The sequence below is a fragment of the Chrysemys picta genome, unplaced genomic scaffold (genome assembly GCF_011386835.1).
Source record: "Chrysemys picta bellii isolate R12L10 unplaced genomic scaffold, ASM1138683v2 scaf316, whole genome shotgun sequence".
NCBI lineage: Eukaryota > Metazoa > Chordata > Testudines > Emydidae > Chrysemys > Chrysemys picta.
In genome coordinates, this window is record NW_027053023.1 from 610 (window position 1) to 14,475 (window position 13,866).

The 13,866-nt window shown below is 47.8% G+C and overlaps 1 protein-coding gene across 1 annotated transcript; it reads right to left on the reverse strand.

Annotated features, from left to right (window-relative positions):
* Positions 1–8,520: 8,520 nt before the first annotated feature.
* LOC135978582 (uncharacterized) lies at positions 8,521–12,796 on the reverse strand. The gene has a single exon (XM_065579463.1). It carries the CDS (start codon positions 10,882–10,884, stop codon positions 9,145–9,147), a length of 1,740 nt encoding a protein of 579 aa, XP_065435535.1. The 5' UTR covers positions 10,885–12,796; the 3' UTR covers positions 8,521–9,144.
* Between the last annotated feature and the right edge of the window lie 1,070 nt (positions 12,797–13,866).

Consider the following 13,866-nt stretch of genomic DNA (forward strand, 5'->3'; position numbering starts at 1 on the left):
CCCTCTGCTCCCTTATATCCCCAATTAGTTAAAACTAAAAGCAAAAAAAAAAAAAATCCACTAAGGACACTGTGAATTTTTTCAGCAATGTTTCATGGCAGCAGACAGTGGCTCCTTCCCCCCCTCTGCTGGTAGCACAAACCTCACCGCAGCATGGATCAACTGCTGCTGGGGGGAGAACCTTCCTCTTCACCATGAATTGATTCCGATTCTGATCTCCCCAGCAGCTCACCCGACCCTGTTTCTCCTGGCCCAATTGCCCACCACACTAGGAGCAGGTATCAGTGCTCCAGGCTCTCTTAAAACAAGTGCCTAGTGCTGAAGAGGACTTGGTTACAGTTCATGCCCCTTGAACACCAAAAAACCTTAAAAATCTAGTAAAAAACATTCCTAATGTTAAAAAAAAGCTCCGGACAGTGATTCAGTGTTACAATCCATCACGGGCGAATGTTAACCGACTCTTGTGAGTTGTTATGCCAGTCGAAGTTCGACAACAGCTTTCCATCCAGGCCGGTTGGCCCAATATCAGTCCTGGAATTGGACGTGACCTGAGTAAGGCTAGGAATCGTCTCTTGAACTTCATTTCGGAGGTTTGCCCTAAAAAAACCGATTGGACAAAAATTAACAACTGTAAACAAAACAAGGGCAAATTGTAGAACTGATGAATGAAATTGTTGTTAATTGTTCACTTTATTAATGTAACTTCACAAGTAAAGTGTTATGAATGAAACAACATTCATTCATAAAACCGGTTACCCCAATAACTGGCTAATTGACAATTAAGTTGCTTGTTAAGAGCCACAGCGTTCAGCCAGCTGCCCTCCTAAATTTCACTTTCAAACCAATTCCTGCTTAAATCACTGAAACTTGCACAGTTTCAACATTATAACTTCTGCTCACTGTTTGCCATTCATTATACTTGTCTACATTGCAGCTTCTGTTCACTCTTCGTCATTCCTTGCGCTTGTTCATATTGTAATTCCAACTCCATTTTGTAAAAGCTTGCGGCAACCTTCATTTTTGCAAACCCTGCTGTAATCTTATTAGTTTAGTTTAGCTGTGTGAATGAGGTATGGATGGATGATGGAATCAATCTCCAGCGCCAGCCTGTCCTGATGAAATAGAGTTCAAACACCAAGGGCTGAAGATGCAGACAACAGCCCTAACAAAGTAAGAAGAGTCCACACTAAAAAGAAAAGAACAAAAGTACAATAGAAGGAAGATCAAAGCCAGGTAGGAGGCTGCAATTGACGGGTGATCAATCACACCGAACCCAGAGGCAGTGTGACACAGCAAGACCTATAGACTCTGGATTCAAACTAAAGCCTACAAAAAGGATGGGTGAGATGGAAGACGTGGAGGTAACATTTTGCTGCCAACATGGGAGGGCAGACCCAGCCCTTCCTTGTGCCCGGCTTTCCTGGCCAGTTAGCCGTCACAAGCTGCGAAATCAAGCCACGGACTCAAGCTATGTTCAGGACTGGTAACTATACAGTAGCTGCAGAAAGTGTGTGTGTGTGTGTGTGTGTGTGTGTGTGTTATTGATCATAAATCAAACTGTGTTATCATAATAAATGTGTCATCTTTGCCTTGCCCCCTGAAACGATCCTGTGTAGTTTTGTCTGCATAACAAAATCCCCTGCTAATTATCTAAATAAACTAACTAAGGTGTTTAAACAACACTCGAAAATTGCCCAACCAGCTAACAATGCCAAAGAGGCAGTAGGGGCTGCCTTTGTTCAGGAACTCTTACCAAAGGTTCAGCAGCAGTTAAAAATGATCTGCATTGGCTGGCAAACTAAACCTCTTTCTGACTTGGTGACAGTTGCCAACCATTGTACAGCTCGCCTAAACCAACCAAACAAAAATACTAAAACTAAACTCTTGGCCTTACAATTGCAAACGTATTAATATAAAAGCGGTGGGGGAACAAGGGGCGGGGGGCAAAAACAAGGTCAAGGTCAAAAGAAAGGAAAAGGTCCCTCATATCCTGCCCCACCAAAAAATACCGCATACCACTTTTGTGGCCAAAAGGAACATTAAAAAAAAACAAATACCCGAACCGACCGCCTCAAAATCCTCCACCCTCTTTCCCAAATCCTGAAGCGCCTGCTTTTTCCCCACAAAACAATTCTTATTAAAACAGCCTCATAAATCCTTTAATTCCTATTAACCGAGAAGGCCCATACGTAAATTGTGAAATTGCAGGACAATCTGTTGCTTGTCTTGTGGACACTAAAGCCAGCAAATCGGCCTTAAGATCTTTAGAATTTCCCTCTGTTCCTTTGTCATCCTCATCTATTAATGCTGTTGGTATTTCAAACCAACCTGTTCCACATCCTGTCACAAAACCTCTTTCTGTTTCACTCATGTTCATCTCTGCTCAACAGGCCTTTTTACGTAGCCCATCGTCTCCTGTCAATTTACTGGGACGGCATCTTTTGTGTAAATTAGGCTGAACAATCGATTGGACACCAAATGGTGTATTCTTACAAGTTCCTAATAAAAATGCCAATCTGGTATTAGCTACTTTACACACAACAGGATCAGCTCAACCACATGCAGCTTTCAGCCCTGAGCTTGTCCACTTGTTGTCAGATACCCTCTTCTCTCTGCTCTCGGCATGCAAATAAGGTGGGGCAAACTCAAACAGCCGAACCAGATAAGATCTCTGTGAATCCTTCTAAATCACTTCCAAGGGTCCCACAGTACCCACTGCGCTCTAAAGCAAAAAAATAAGCACCAGTAAGAAAGTCTTTGTTACAGCAGGGTATTATTGTTTCTACTACTAGCTCTTGTAATAAGCCCATTTTCCCTGTAAAAAAAAATAAAACAACCCACATTGCTTTGTTCAAGATCTCCGCGTGGTTAATGCTGTTGTTTTCCTTCATTTCCGGTGGTCCCAAACCCGGCTACAATTCTTTCCTGTATTCCCCCTACAGCCACTTACTTTACTGTTGTGGACCTTCCCCACACACAAATAGTGTCAGCCTTGGGCCCAAAGCACAAAGGTTGCTACCAGTAACGGTATGAAGGTTACATTAAAAAATTGCAGCCGTGCTCCTTTGTACAGGCAGTGGCGGCCAGAGGCAGAGCTGGGCGGGAGTTTTACGGCCAGAAAAAGTGGATTTATAGACAACAAAACTTTTCAAGGACAGATTGGTTTCAATGAAAGGTTTCTCGGGTCAAAACGAGACCCGCCAGTAACCCAGTGTTTTGGGCACTCACCTCTGCTGTGGAAGACTCAGGTTCAATGTCCTGCTCAGACTTACTCCAATGTAGAATGGGAACAAATTTGAAACCCTCCAATTCTTTCACAAAACACAGTCGGTTTCCAGCCCAATCGCACTCATTACCTGATCCCCTTTGGAAGCAGATTCACACACATGGAAGGAGTTTCCCTGCAATAAGGAAGGTGTGCACTTGCCGTGGTCGAGGATTAGGGTAGGTGCACTGCGGTTGGGGCCGGAAGGGCCTATGTTGCGTCACCGGAGTATGCATGCCCAATGAGCGCATGATGGCCCGGTTGTCCTTCAGACTCTGCAGTCTGGGATCAGTTTTGTCTGAGAATAGACCTTGGCCATCAAAGGGCAGGTCTTGTATAGTTTGCGGCAGCTCCGGTGGAAGGCCGGACACTTGCAGCCATGAAATGCGGCACATAGCCACGCCTGAGGCTAGAGTCCTAGCCGCTGAGTCCGCCGCATCTAAAGATGCCTGCAGAGATGTCCTCGCCACTTTCTTGCCCTCTTCTAGCAAGGTCCCAAACTCCTCCCTGGACTCCTGGGGAACCAACTCCTTGAATTTCCCCATCGAGTTCCAGGTGTTATAGTTGTAACAGCTCAGGAGGGCCTGCTGGTTAGCTACCCTGAGCTGTATCCACCCATCAAATAAATCTTGCGCCCGAATAAATCCAGGCGCGTAGCGTCCTTGGACTTAGGGGCGGGCACTTGTTGGCCATGTCTCTCCCTCTCCTTCACAGACTGTACAACGAGGGAGCAAGGTTGGAGGTGAACATACAAATATTCATAATCCTTAGAGGGCACCATGTATTGCCTCTCCACCCCTCTGGCCGTGGGAGGGATAGATGCTGGCGACTGCCCGATCGTATTGGCATTAGCCTGGATGGTCCGAATGAACAGTAAGGCTACACGTGTGGGGCATCGGCCGATAAAATGTCCACCACAGGATCCTCAACTTCCACCACCTCCTGCACCTGAAAGTTCCTGTTCTGTGCCACCCTACGTAGCAATTCCTGGTGTGCACGAAGGTCTATAGGCGGTGGGCCAGAGGGACGTGCCTGCCACGGCCTCGTCAGGCGAGGATGAGGAGGACACCCCTGGGACTAGCGGATCCTGGGGAAGGTCTGGTTGAAGAGGCTCCAGTTGCCCTAGGTCCATCCCGCTAGGGGCATGGGCCTGTTCTGGTGGCAGGGCAGTCGCCTCCGAGGCTATCGGGGGAGGGTGGCTCACAGTGGCCTCCGGCACCCGAGGCCCCAAATGGGCAGAGCGAGAAGCACCTGAGGGGACACCTTGGGCTTGGTGGTATGCCCAAGGAGTCCAGAAGAACCATTATGGGGGTCCCTGGTCAGGATCCTGTCCTTCATCTTGCCCCTGGCTAGCACCATCCGCGTCTTGGGCCTGGACGTGGTAGCCACTCTCCGCTTGGGACGACGTCGAATTTGGACGTGAAGGCCAAGGCGGTGCCAAACGCACATGCTGCATTGCACCGTCCTGTTCTGTCGCTCCGCGCCTGGGAGCTGGGGACCGGTGCCAGGGTCTCGAGCAGTACCGCGATCGGGATCGGGACCAACGGTCATAATGGTGCAGGGAGGCCGATCTAGATCTCAACAAGGACCTATGGCCCGGGTGGTGCAGGGATCGGCTGCAAGATGATTGGTGCCAGGACTGGTGCTGGGAGCTGGAGCGGTACCGATCGTACCGGGAGGGGGACCTTCAGGAGATGGAGTGGCGCCCATGAGTACGACCGGCACCGAGATGGGGATCGGTGCCAAGACCGGGACCATCGGTGGGACCGAGATCGGTGCCGTGCTGTCTCGCTCTGTGATGGAGGTCGCATGAAGGTGGGCTTCCCTATGGATGGAACAGTCCGCACCGACGGTGCTGGAGGGTGAGACAGTCCAGGCTCAGTTAACGCGATCAGGTCGCGAGCGGTGGAGAAGGTCTCTGGAGTGGACAGCAGGCCGAGCTCAACCATGGTGTGCACCGGGGAGCTTGTGTGCGCCGAACTCAACGGCGCTTGCGGCGCCGGAATCGACGGTGCCGGAGGTGGAGCCTTTGCGGGGCGGTCCGGCATGGGCCGTTGTTCCAATGGGGGCACAGGCAGCTCCTGCAACTGCAGAGGAGCAGCAGGTGGTTTGTGCTGCTTCTTGGGCCGTGGAGACAGCGAGTGGTGTCGCGTCCGTACTGGGGCCAGAGATGTCCGGTGCCGAGAGTCTTTGCTGGTGCCGGGTCGTTCTGGTGCCGGAGGTGCGCTTTGGACCGACGGCACCTGGTCTGCGCACAGTGCCGAGGGCTCCAGGCTAAGTGCCGCTTCCATTAGGAGCTGTTTCAAACAAAAGTCCCGCTCCTTTTTTGTCCAGGGCTTGAAAGCCTTACAAACGCGGCACTTATCTGGTTGATGGGATTCCCCCAGGCACTTCAAGCAGGAGTCATGGGGGTCTCCCATAGACATCGGCTTGAGACAGGCCGAGCAAGGCTTGAAACCCGGAGACCTAGGCATGGGCCCTGGTACCGGGGAGGAGGGAAGTGGATAAACCCGTTTCCTCCAAATACTATCTACACTATCTACAAAACTTACTATTAACTACACTATAACTGTTAAAACTATTAAAACGACACTAAACAACTACCTACAGTACAATGAGTAACGAGCGAGGGATGTGGAGATCAGCTAAGCCGAGCGGGGTCTGACTCTTGATTTTCCAATGGAGAGTGTTGGCAACATGGAGGTGGCCAGTGGAGGTGAGAAGACCAGCTCTGCAGAAGGAACCCTGAGGGATGCCCAGCAGCTGGGAGCCCTGACTGTTGATGGTCTACCTGTGTTATGCTTATAAGAAACACATGGGATTTTTTTCGGGGAAAAGGCAATACAAAGCATTTATTGAAGATACAACAATTAGCATATGCATTCAATCACACCGCACACACACACACACACTGTCCCACCAGTCGATGTTATAGTTACCAGTCCAGAGTCCGGATCAATCTAGTGGCCAGCTAGGTTGATGATGGGTAGGGAGGAGCCGGGTTCCGTCGGTTGCAACATGATGCTCCGGGGAAGTCTTGGCAGGATGAACCCAAAGTTTCATGGCAAGGCACCCTGTTTATATAGTGATTTTCCTTCATTGGGACCAATGAGTTTTGCACAATGAGCCAGCCACACTATCATTGAACAAAAAAACTTCAGAAACAGACTTCAAAGAGAAACAGCAGAACTAAAATTCATTTGCAAATTTAACACCATTAATCTGGGCTTGAATAGGGACTGGGAGTGGCTGGCTCATTACAGAAGCAGCTTTTCCTCTCCTGGAATTGACACCTCCTCATCTATTATTGGGAGTGGACTACATCCACCCTGATTGAATTGGCCCTGTCAACACTGGTTCTCCACTTGCGAAGTAACTCCCTGCTCTCCATGTGTCAGTATATAATGCCTGCATCTGTAACTTTCACTCTATGCATCCGAAGAAGTGAGGTTTTTACCCACGAAAGCTTATGCCCAAATAAATCTGTTAGTCTTTAAGGCACCACCGGACTCCTTGTTGTTTTTGTAGATACAGACTAACACGGCTACCCCCTGATACTTAATGGCAAACCCAATCACTGAGACTTTGATACCAATGACCATGGATGGCCCACCTCCCAGCAGGAAGCAAGCGGTGTTTGCCCAGCTGGAGAACAAAGGACAGAGCTCTGGGATCTCTGCTGACCAGGATGGACTCTGCTGTAACTTTTCTCTGTGCTAGCCAAGGACTTCCTTTGCTGTGTTCCAGCTGTCGGGGACTTTTTAACCCAGACGGCAAGGTTCGTTGTCTGACCGCAGAGTGAGAGACAGGCAACACCAGCAAGGTCCAATACAAGCTCTTTGTTGAAGAGTGCACACAACAATAGAGAGTGGCCTGTCTCCAGAGAGAACCAGCCCCGATTACAATAACTAGTGAGATTATATAAACAGTTCCGTCGCGTCATAGTTAAAGTAACCCAATCCCTCCTTTACTAGTTAAAAGCTTCTAATATTCATGCATATCTATCTTCTGCGACAGTACAAACAGTTCATGATGCCTCAGCAGCTTATCAGCTTTTTCGTCATGCACCAGAGGCTAGGAGAAAAGAGGGAGTTGAGTACAGATAAAGAACAGAAACAGGGAGTGGGGACTGCAAGTCTCCATATGTCCAAACCATTCCTAGTACATTTGGTATCAGAATGTGGTCCCCTCCTCCTCCCTTATCTCATGCAGTTAGGCAACGTGCCCTCAGGTTTCTCTAAGAGACAAGAAAGGCCCAGCAACCACAGTTAGTTAGCCTAACTTTGGCTCAGCTGGCTCAACAGCCTGTTCTTACACTCCATTTTCCTTGGGCCTAACAGTCCCCCCTTTGTCCCTGGAGTCCCTCGAAGGGACTCCTGGGACAACTAACCGCTATGAGACCGCTATTGGTGTTAAGCTTGGGGGTTGATTACTTTTGGGCTGAACATACCTTGGTGCCCATCCAACATCCGACTTTTATTATAACATACAAAGCCAGCAAGCCGCATATGATTACAACGGCGCTGCGGAGTACATTATGGAGCCAACCACCTATATCTGGGATCCAGTTGAACAGGTTACTCCACCAGGAGTCAGTCCGTTTCCCTCCGTGGTCCTTTGCTACCTCCCTAAGGTGGTTTGCTCTTTCCCAAGTGGCATTATAAACATCTGGGACATACACACAGCATTCTTGTCCAATTAATGCACATGTTCCTCCCTGAGAGGCTAGTAATATATCTAATGCCAGGCGGTTTTGAAGTACCATTTGCCTTAGTTTCCGCTGTTCAGTTGCCAGATCCATCAAGGCATCGGCGGTGGTATTCGCCATTATTTCTAAAACCCCTTGAAGCCTCATTACCCCTTCTCCTATTCGCCAAGTGGCCCCTCCACATGCGAAGAAAAATCCCGCGCACACACCTGTCCAATCGTTTAGAGCTCGCCAGGTGAGGGGGCGAGATTCTGTAACATCTTCCTCAGCCCCCCTTACATTTCTGATTTTTCCCTTTGGGAGGTGAGCTCGATACACCACAGGTGGTTCTAACCAGGCTAGATAACAGGACCCACTCCATGAAGAGGGGAGAGCTAGGTATGCCTTGTTACCGCATACCCAGTACACTCCAAAAGGGGTAGGAAATGACTTAGAGATGTATCGATTTGTCATTCTGTACCACCCTGTCCAGGATGGGAGGAGGGAAAACCGAGCTGCTGAGGAATTTGAAAAACTTAAACACATAGTACGATTTGGAAAGCTATATTCAAGCGTGCAATTGATAACATAATGCTCAATCAATTTGTGTCCTTCGTATAAAAAGTGACGTTCCCCATGTAAATTACACTCTTTATCAGGAAAGCTGTGCCATGCGGAGGTGCAAGAAGTTGCTCCATCCAGAAGGGAAATGTCAGGGCCTCTTTTGCTTCCGAAATGGGTTCCATTAAAGTAGGCCCTACATTCGCTGTTTCCTACAGCTACTTTCCCTGTTTTTAAAAGGCACCACTGGCCAATTCTTTTCCATACTATGAGATATTTACTATCTGAAATGCCAGTGTCGGCCCAAGTTATGTCTAAATTACCAGAGGGGTCTTTCCATGACGGGGTCCAAGTCATGTTCATTGCACTAAGGGGAATAGGGACCATAGGGAGACCCTTCTGACTGTCAGCTGGCATTAGTGAACACACCCAACAGGACGTATTTTGTAATGCCGGCATGCGGGCCTTCATTTCATGAGCAAGGCGTATAAAGGTATTGGGGCTGTGTGCCTCCACAGCTTCTACTCTTCGTATTACCAGAAGAGAAAGGCAACAAATATTAAACAGATTAGGCACACAAAAACCCAGACCAAAACTCGAGGCCATCCCTTTGGAAGAAGACACCACCAATTTAAGGCCTTTTGTGCTGTAGTCGAAGCTTCAGGTTGCCCAAAGGGGTGGCAGTCCATTGGTCTCGGGCACTTAAATTGTCTGCTTCTGGTCCACCCAGCTCACGGTGGGGTGAACGTGCGGTGCTCCCTCGAAGTCCGATGTCGTCTACTTCTGGGGAACCCTTTACCCGGTCAGGTTCCCTAGCGGTGCTCCTCTTGACTCTAGTATGATGAATCCAAGTGGGCAGCTCCTTTACCCGAATCGCTGTAGGGCTTACCAGGAGGATTTCTGTTTCCTTAGTTATCTCAGTATCACTTGGAATTGAAACTAAAGGGGCAAAAGTGGGAGGTATATGTCCAAACAGAATCTCGTAGGGTGCTAGTTTGGTTCTAGCGTTGGGGGTAGTTCGAATAATATACAGAGCAAGGGGAAGAACTTTGGTCCACTTTAAGTTGAGTTCTTGGTATAATTTGGTCAAAAGTCTTTTCAATGTTCCATTCATACGCTCCACCTGGCCTGAGCTCTGGGGGTGCCAGGGAGCGTGAAAAGCCCATTTAGTTCCTACTGCTTCAGTAAGTTCTTTACAAACTTTTGCCGTGAAATGAGTACCTTGATCGGAGTCAATTACTTCAGGAGGGCCGAACCTGGGCATTATTTCATTAAGCAATATTTTACAAACTGTAGTTGCAGTTGCTCGGCCGGTGGGATCGGCCTCTACCCATCCTGTTAGCTGATCAATTATGACCAACAAATGCTCTTTCCCCTCTGAGGGAGGTAAATCAGTAAAGTTAATTTGAACATGCTGCATAGGTCTATGAGCCCATTTACGACCTCCAGGCGGTGCTTGCTTATCAACACCCTTTGGATTACATTGTTGGCACAGAGCACACTTCTCTACTATTCTCTTTGCTACTTCATGAAGTCCGGGGGAAATAAATTGCCTTAAGATAATCTGGGACATTTTATTGGCTCCCAGGTGCGTGTTTTTGTGTACTTGCTCCATAACTTCACTCTGGTGGCTTTTAGGTAAAACAAAACGATTATCACATTCCCATATTCCTGTTAAATTGGGCTTAGCTCCCCATTTTTCCAAGACCAGTTTTTCACTATCAGGGGCTTGCCGTTGCCAGTCTAAAAGAGGAGGACTTAAATCCAACTGGGTACTTTGTAAGGCAGCGGCTTTAGCAGCCTCATCTGCAAAGCGGTTTCCTGTTGATACAGGATCAGTACCTTTAGTATGCGCTCTGCAGTGAATAACTGCAATGTCCTTAGGAGCTTGAATAGCCTGCAACAATTGTGCTATTTCTTTACCAGGAGCAATTTGTGATCCTGACGAAGTGATAAACCCTCTCTCCTTCCAAATGGCTCCTGTAGCATGACACACCCCAAAGGCATATTTGGAATCAGTGTAAATATTTACTCTTTTTCCTTTAGCATATAAACAGGCGGCTGTTAAAGCCTGCAGCTCTGCTGACTGAGCGCTTGTTCCAGGTGATAAAGGTTTTCCCATTATTACTGCATGACCATCTGTAACCGCATACCCTGAGTGTCGAACTCCATTCCGGACAAAAGCAGACCCATCCACAAACAATTCCAATTCTGGGTTGGGCAAAGGGACATCTGTTAGATCAGGCCGGGGCGTTGATACCTGATCCAAAACTTGTAAACAGTCATGCAGTACGATCTGACCGTTCTCATGGGGCAGCAAAGAAGCTGGATTCAAACTTGCACACCTCTTTAACGTAACTCCGTGTGTCATTAGCAGAGTTATCTCATACCTAGACAGTCTTTGGTTAGTCAGATGTTTATGCTGTTGAGAATTTAGCAAACTTGCCACAGCGTGTGGAGTATGTACTGTTAAAGGGTGTCCTAAAACAATTTCTTGAGCCTTTTCAACTAACAATGCCGCCGCCGCCACATTTCGGAGGCAGGCTGGGTGTCCCTTTGCTACTGGGTCTAATTGTCCTGAAAGGTATGCCACAGGTCTAGATGCATTTCCGAACAGCTGTGTTAATACTCCGGACGCTACTCCCTTCACCTCATGTACATATAAGTCAAAAGGTTTGTTATAATTGGGTAGTCCCAGTGCGGGATAAGAGAGTCCTTGAGTGCCTTAAAGGCTCTTATTTGCTCAGAGTTAGGGCGTAAGGGCTCCTCAGCCTCCTCCTTCGTTAGTTCATGCAGAGGTTTTAACCATTCTCCAGCTGAAATGATCCAGGGGCGACAAAATCCAATCATACCAATAAAGCCCCGCATCCCTCACTTAGTAGTGGGAAAAGAGATATTAACTATGGTTTCTATTCGTTTGGAGTCCAGACTGCATACCCCAGGACCCAGAGTATATCCAAGATATTTTACTTCCTTTTTAGCCCACTGTAACTTAGTAGGGCTGACCTTATGTCCTTTGAGTGCTAACTGATTAAGTAGGTAGACTGAATCACTCTCATTATCCTCCCGAGTTCGGGATGCCACTAGGATGTCGTCAACATAAGTTACCAAGGTAGAGGCAGCCGGTAACTGAACATCCTTCAAATCCTCAGCTAACACCCTTGCAAACACACTTGGTGCCTCCACATAACCTTGAGGCATTCTAGTCCAAGTAAGTTGTCCTGGAGGTCCAGATCTGTTATCCCCCTTCCCTGCTGTGCCGGGGACCCCCCATGTGAATGCAAAAAGGTACTGTTTTTCCGGAGCCACTGGTACAGAGAAAAAAGCATTCACCAAGTCCATGCATGTAAACCACTCCGCTTCAGGGAGCACCATGGCCAAAATAGTACTCGGGTTTGGTACCACGGGGTGCTCCGGGACCACATATTGATTTATGAGTCTTAGATCCTGTACCATTCTATATACAGGTTTTCCATCCGAGTCAGGCTGCGTTTTTTTCACAGCCAAAATAGGAGTATTACAAGGGGAAACGCAGGGAACTAAAATTCCTTGATTCTTGAAATTTTGCACAAGTGACTCAAGTCCTTGTATAGCCTCAATTTTCAGGGGATATTGTCTCTGGGCAGGAGGTGCCACATTACTTTTTACTACTGGGTTTAGGGGTGAGGCAGATTTTACCAAACCCACATCATGTTTTCCTCCCCACACTATAGGGTTAACTTCGTTTTGGACCCGGGGGGGGAAGTATTTCACAGCTGCTACCAGTTAACTGTGTTAACAAATAAGCCTTTTCCACCGGGAACCGAAGGGAAATACTTTCAGGAGTACAGGAAATCTGAGCATGCAATTTGCACAACAAATCTCTCCCCAATAGATTCACTGGACCATTCATTAACAAAAATGAATGTTGGACAGATATAGGTCCTATTGTAGCCATACAGTTATTAGACATAAAATGTTGTTCCGGTTTTCCAGTTACTCCTATCACACATTTTTCTATTCCATTCATTGGTGCCGCTCCCTTAGGTATAGCCGAATGAGTAGCCCCCGTATCCACTAACAATTCAAAAGTCTTCTGTCCTACTTTAAGGGGAACCACTGGAAATCGAGCATCACATTTAAATTGTACCATTCCGGCTTCATACACCTCAGGGCCCCAGGGGAGCGGCGCCTCCCTTCATTCCTGATTCACAGAAAACTGACCCGTCATTTGAGGCTTATAGCCGAGTTTCTGCCAGTGTGGGCAGTCTCTCTTCCAGTGACCCTCTTCACCACAATGAAAACACCCGTTACAGTCCTGGTTTATCCCCACCCCGCGTGCTCTGCCCCTTCCTCCACCTCTCCCCTTTCCAGGGAACCTTCCTCTAGGACCACGGCCCCAGCCGTCGCCCCTCCCTTCATTTCCCCCTGACATGGCCACTGCCAGTAAGGATATTTGATCCTTCAGATCCTGTTGTTTTTCCCTCTTTCTTTCCTTTTCTCTTATTTCCTCTCTTCCGTTGTAGACTCGTGTTGCAATGCTAACCACTTTGGGTAAACTTTTCCCTTGCATCCCATCCGGATGTTCCCTAAATCGTTTTGCAATGTCCTCTGCACATTGTGCCATGAATACCAACTTAACCATTTCTTTTCCGGAATCTGATTCTAAGTTCAGGTTACTATGTTTTCTAACCTCATTTGTTAACCGAGTACAAAAGTCAGAGGGGTGCTCATTTGGGAGTTGGACACATGCAGTAACCTTACCCCAATTAGGGGTAGCCTCTCCTGCTGCTTGTATTCCATGCAAAGTAGCTTGTCGATAGCGATCTATCCTTAGCTTATCTCTATCGTCATTTGGGTTCCAATTGGGTTCAGCAGTGGGCATATTTCCCCAATCCTGGTGACTCAAATAATGTGCAGCAGTCTTTTCTTTAACCTTTTGGTGCTCGTCCTCAGTTAAAAGAGTGTCCAATAACTGATTAACATCTGCCCAGGTTGGTAAGTGGATAGAGAAAATAGTCCGAAAGGTTCTCTCTACCGCTTCTGGATTGTCTCTGAGGCGTGGCATAGATCGTTGCCAATTTAATAGATCAGTAGATGTGAAAGGTGTATGAGTAAACACCATTGCAGGCTGCCCATTGCTCATGGGAACAGGGTAAGCTCGCAAAGGGGCTTGAACTATTTTAGATGTAGGGGACCCAAAAGGAGCCACGAAAGTCCCAGATGATCCTTCCAAGAGCTGAGAAGAACCTGCTCCTTGAGCATCGGGTTTTGACTCAGAGGGATCTGTTTCCACAGCGTCCCTTCTTTCTTTCATCTTTTCGCTTTCTGCTACAGCCCTTGGGCTCCGCCTTGGCGGCACTCTCATTGGGAT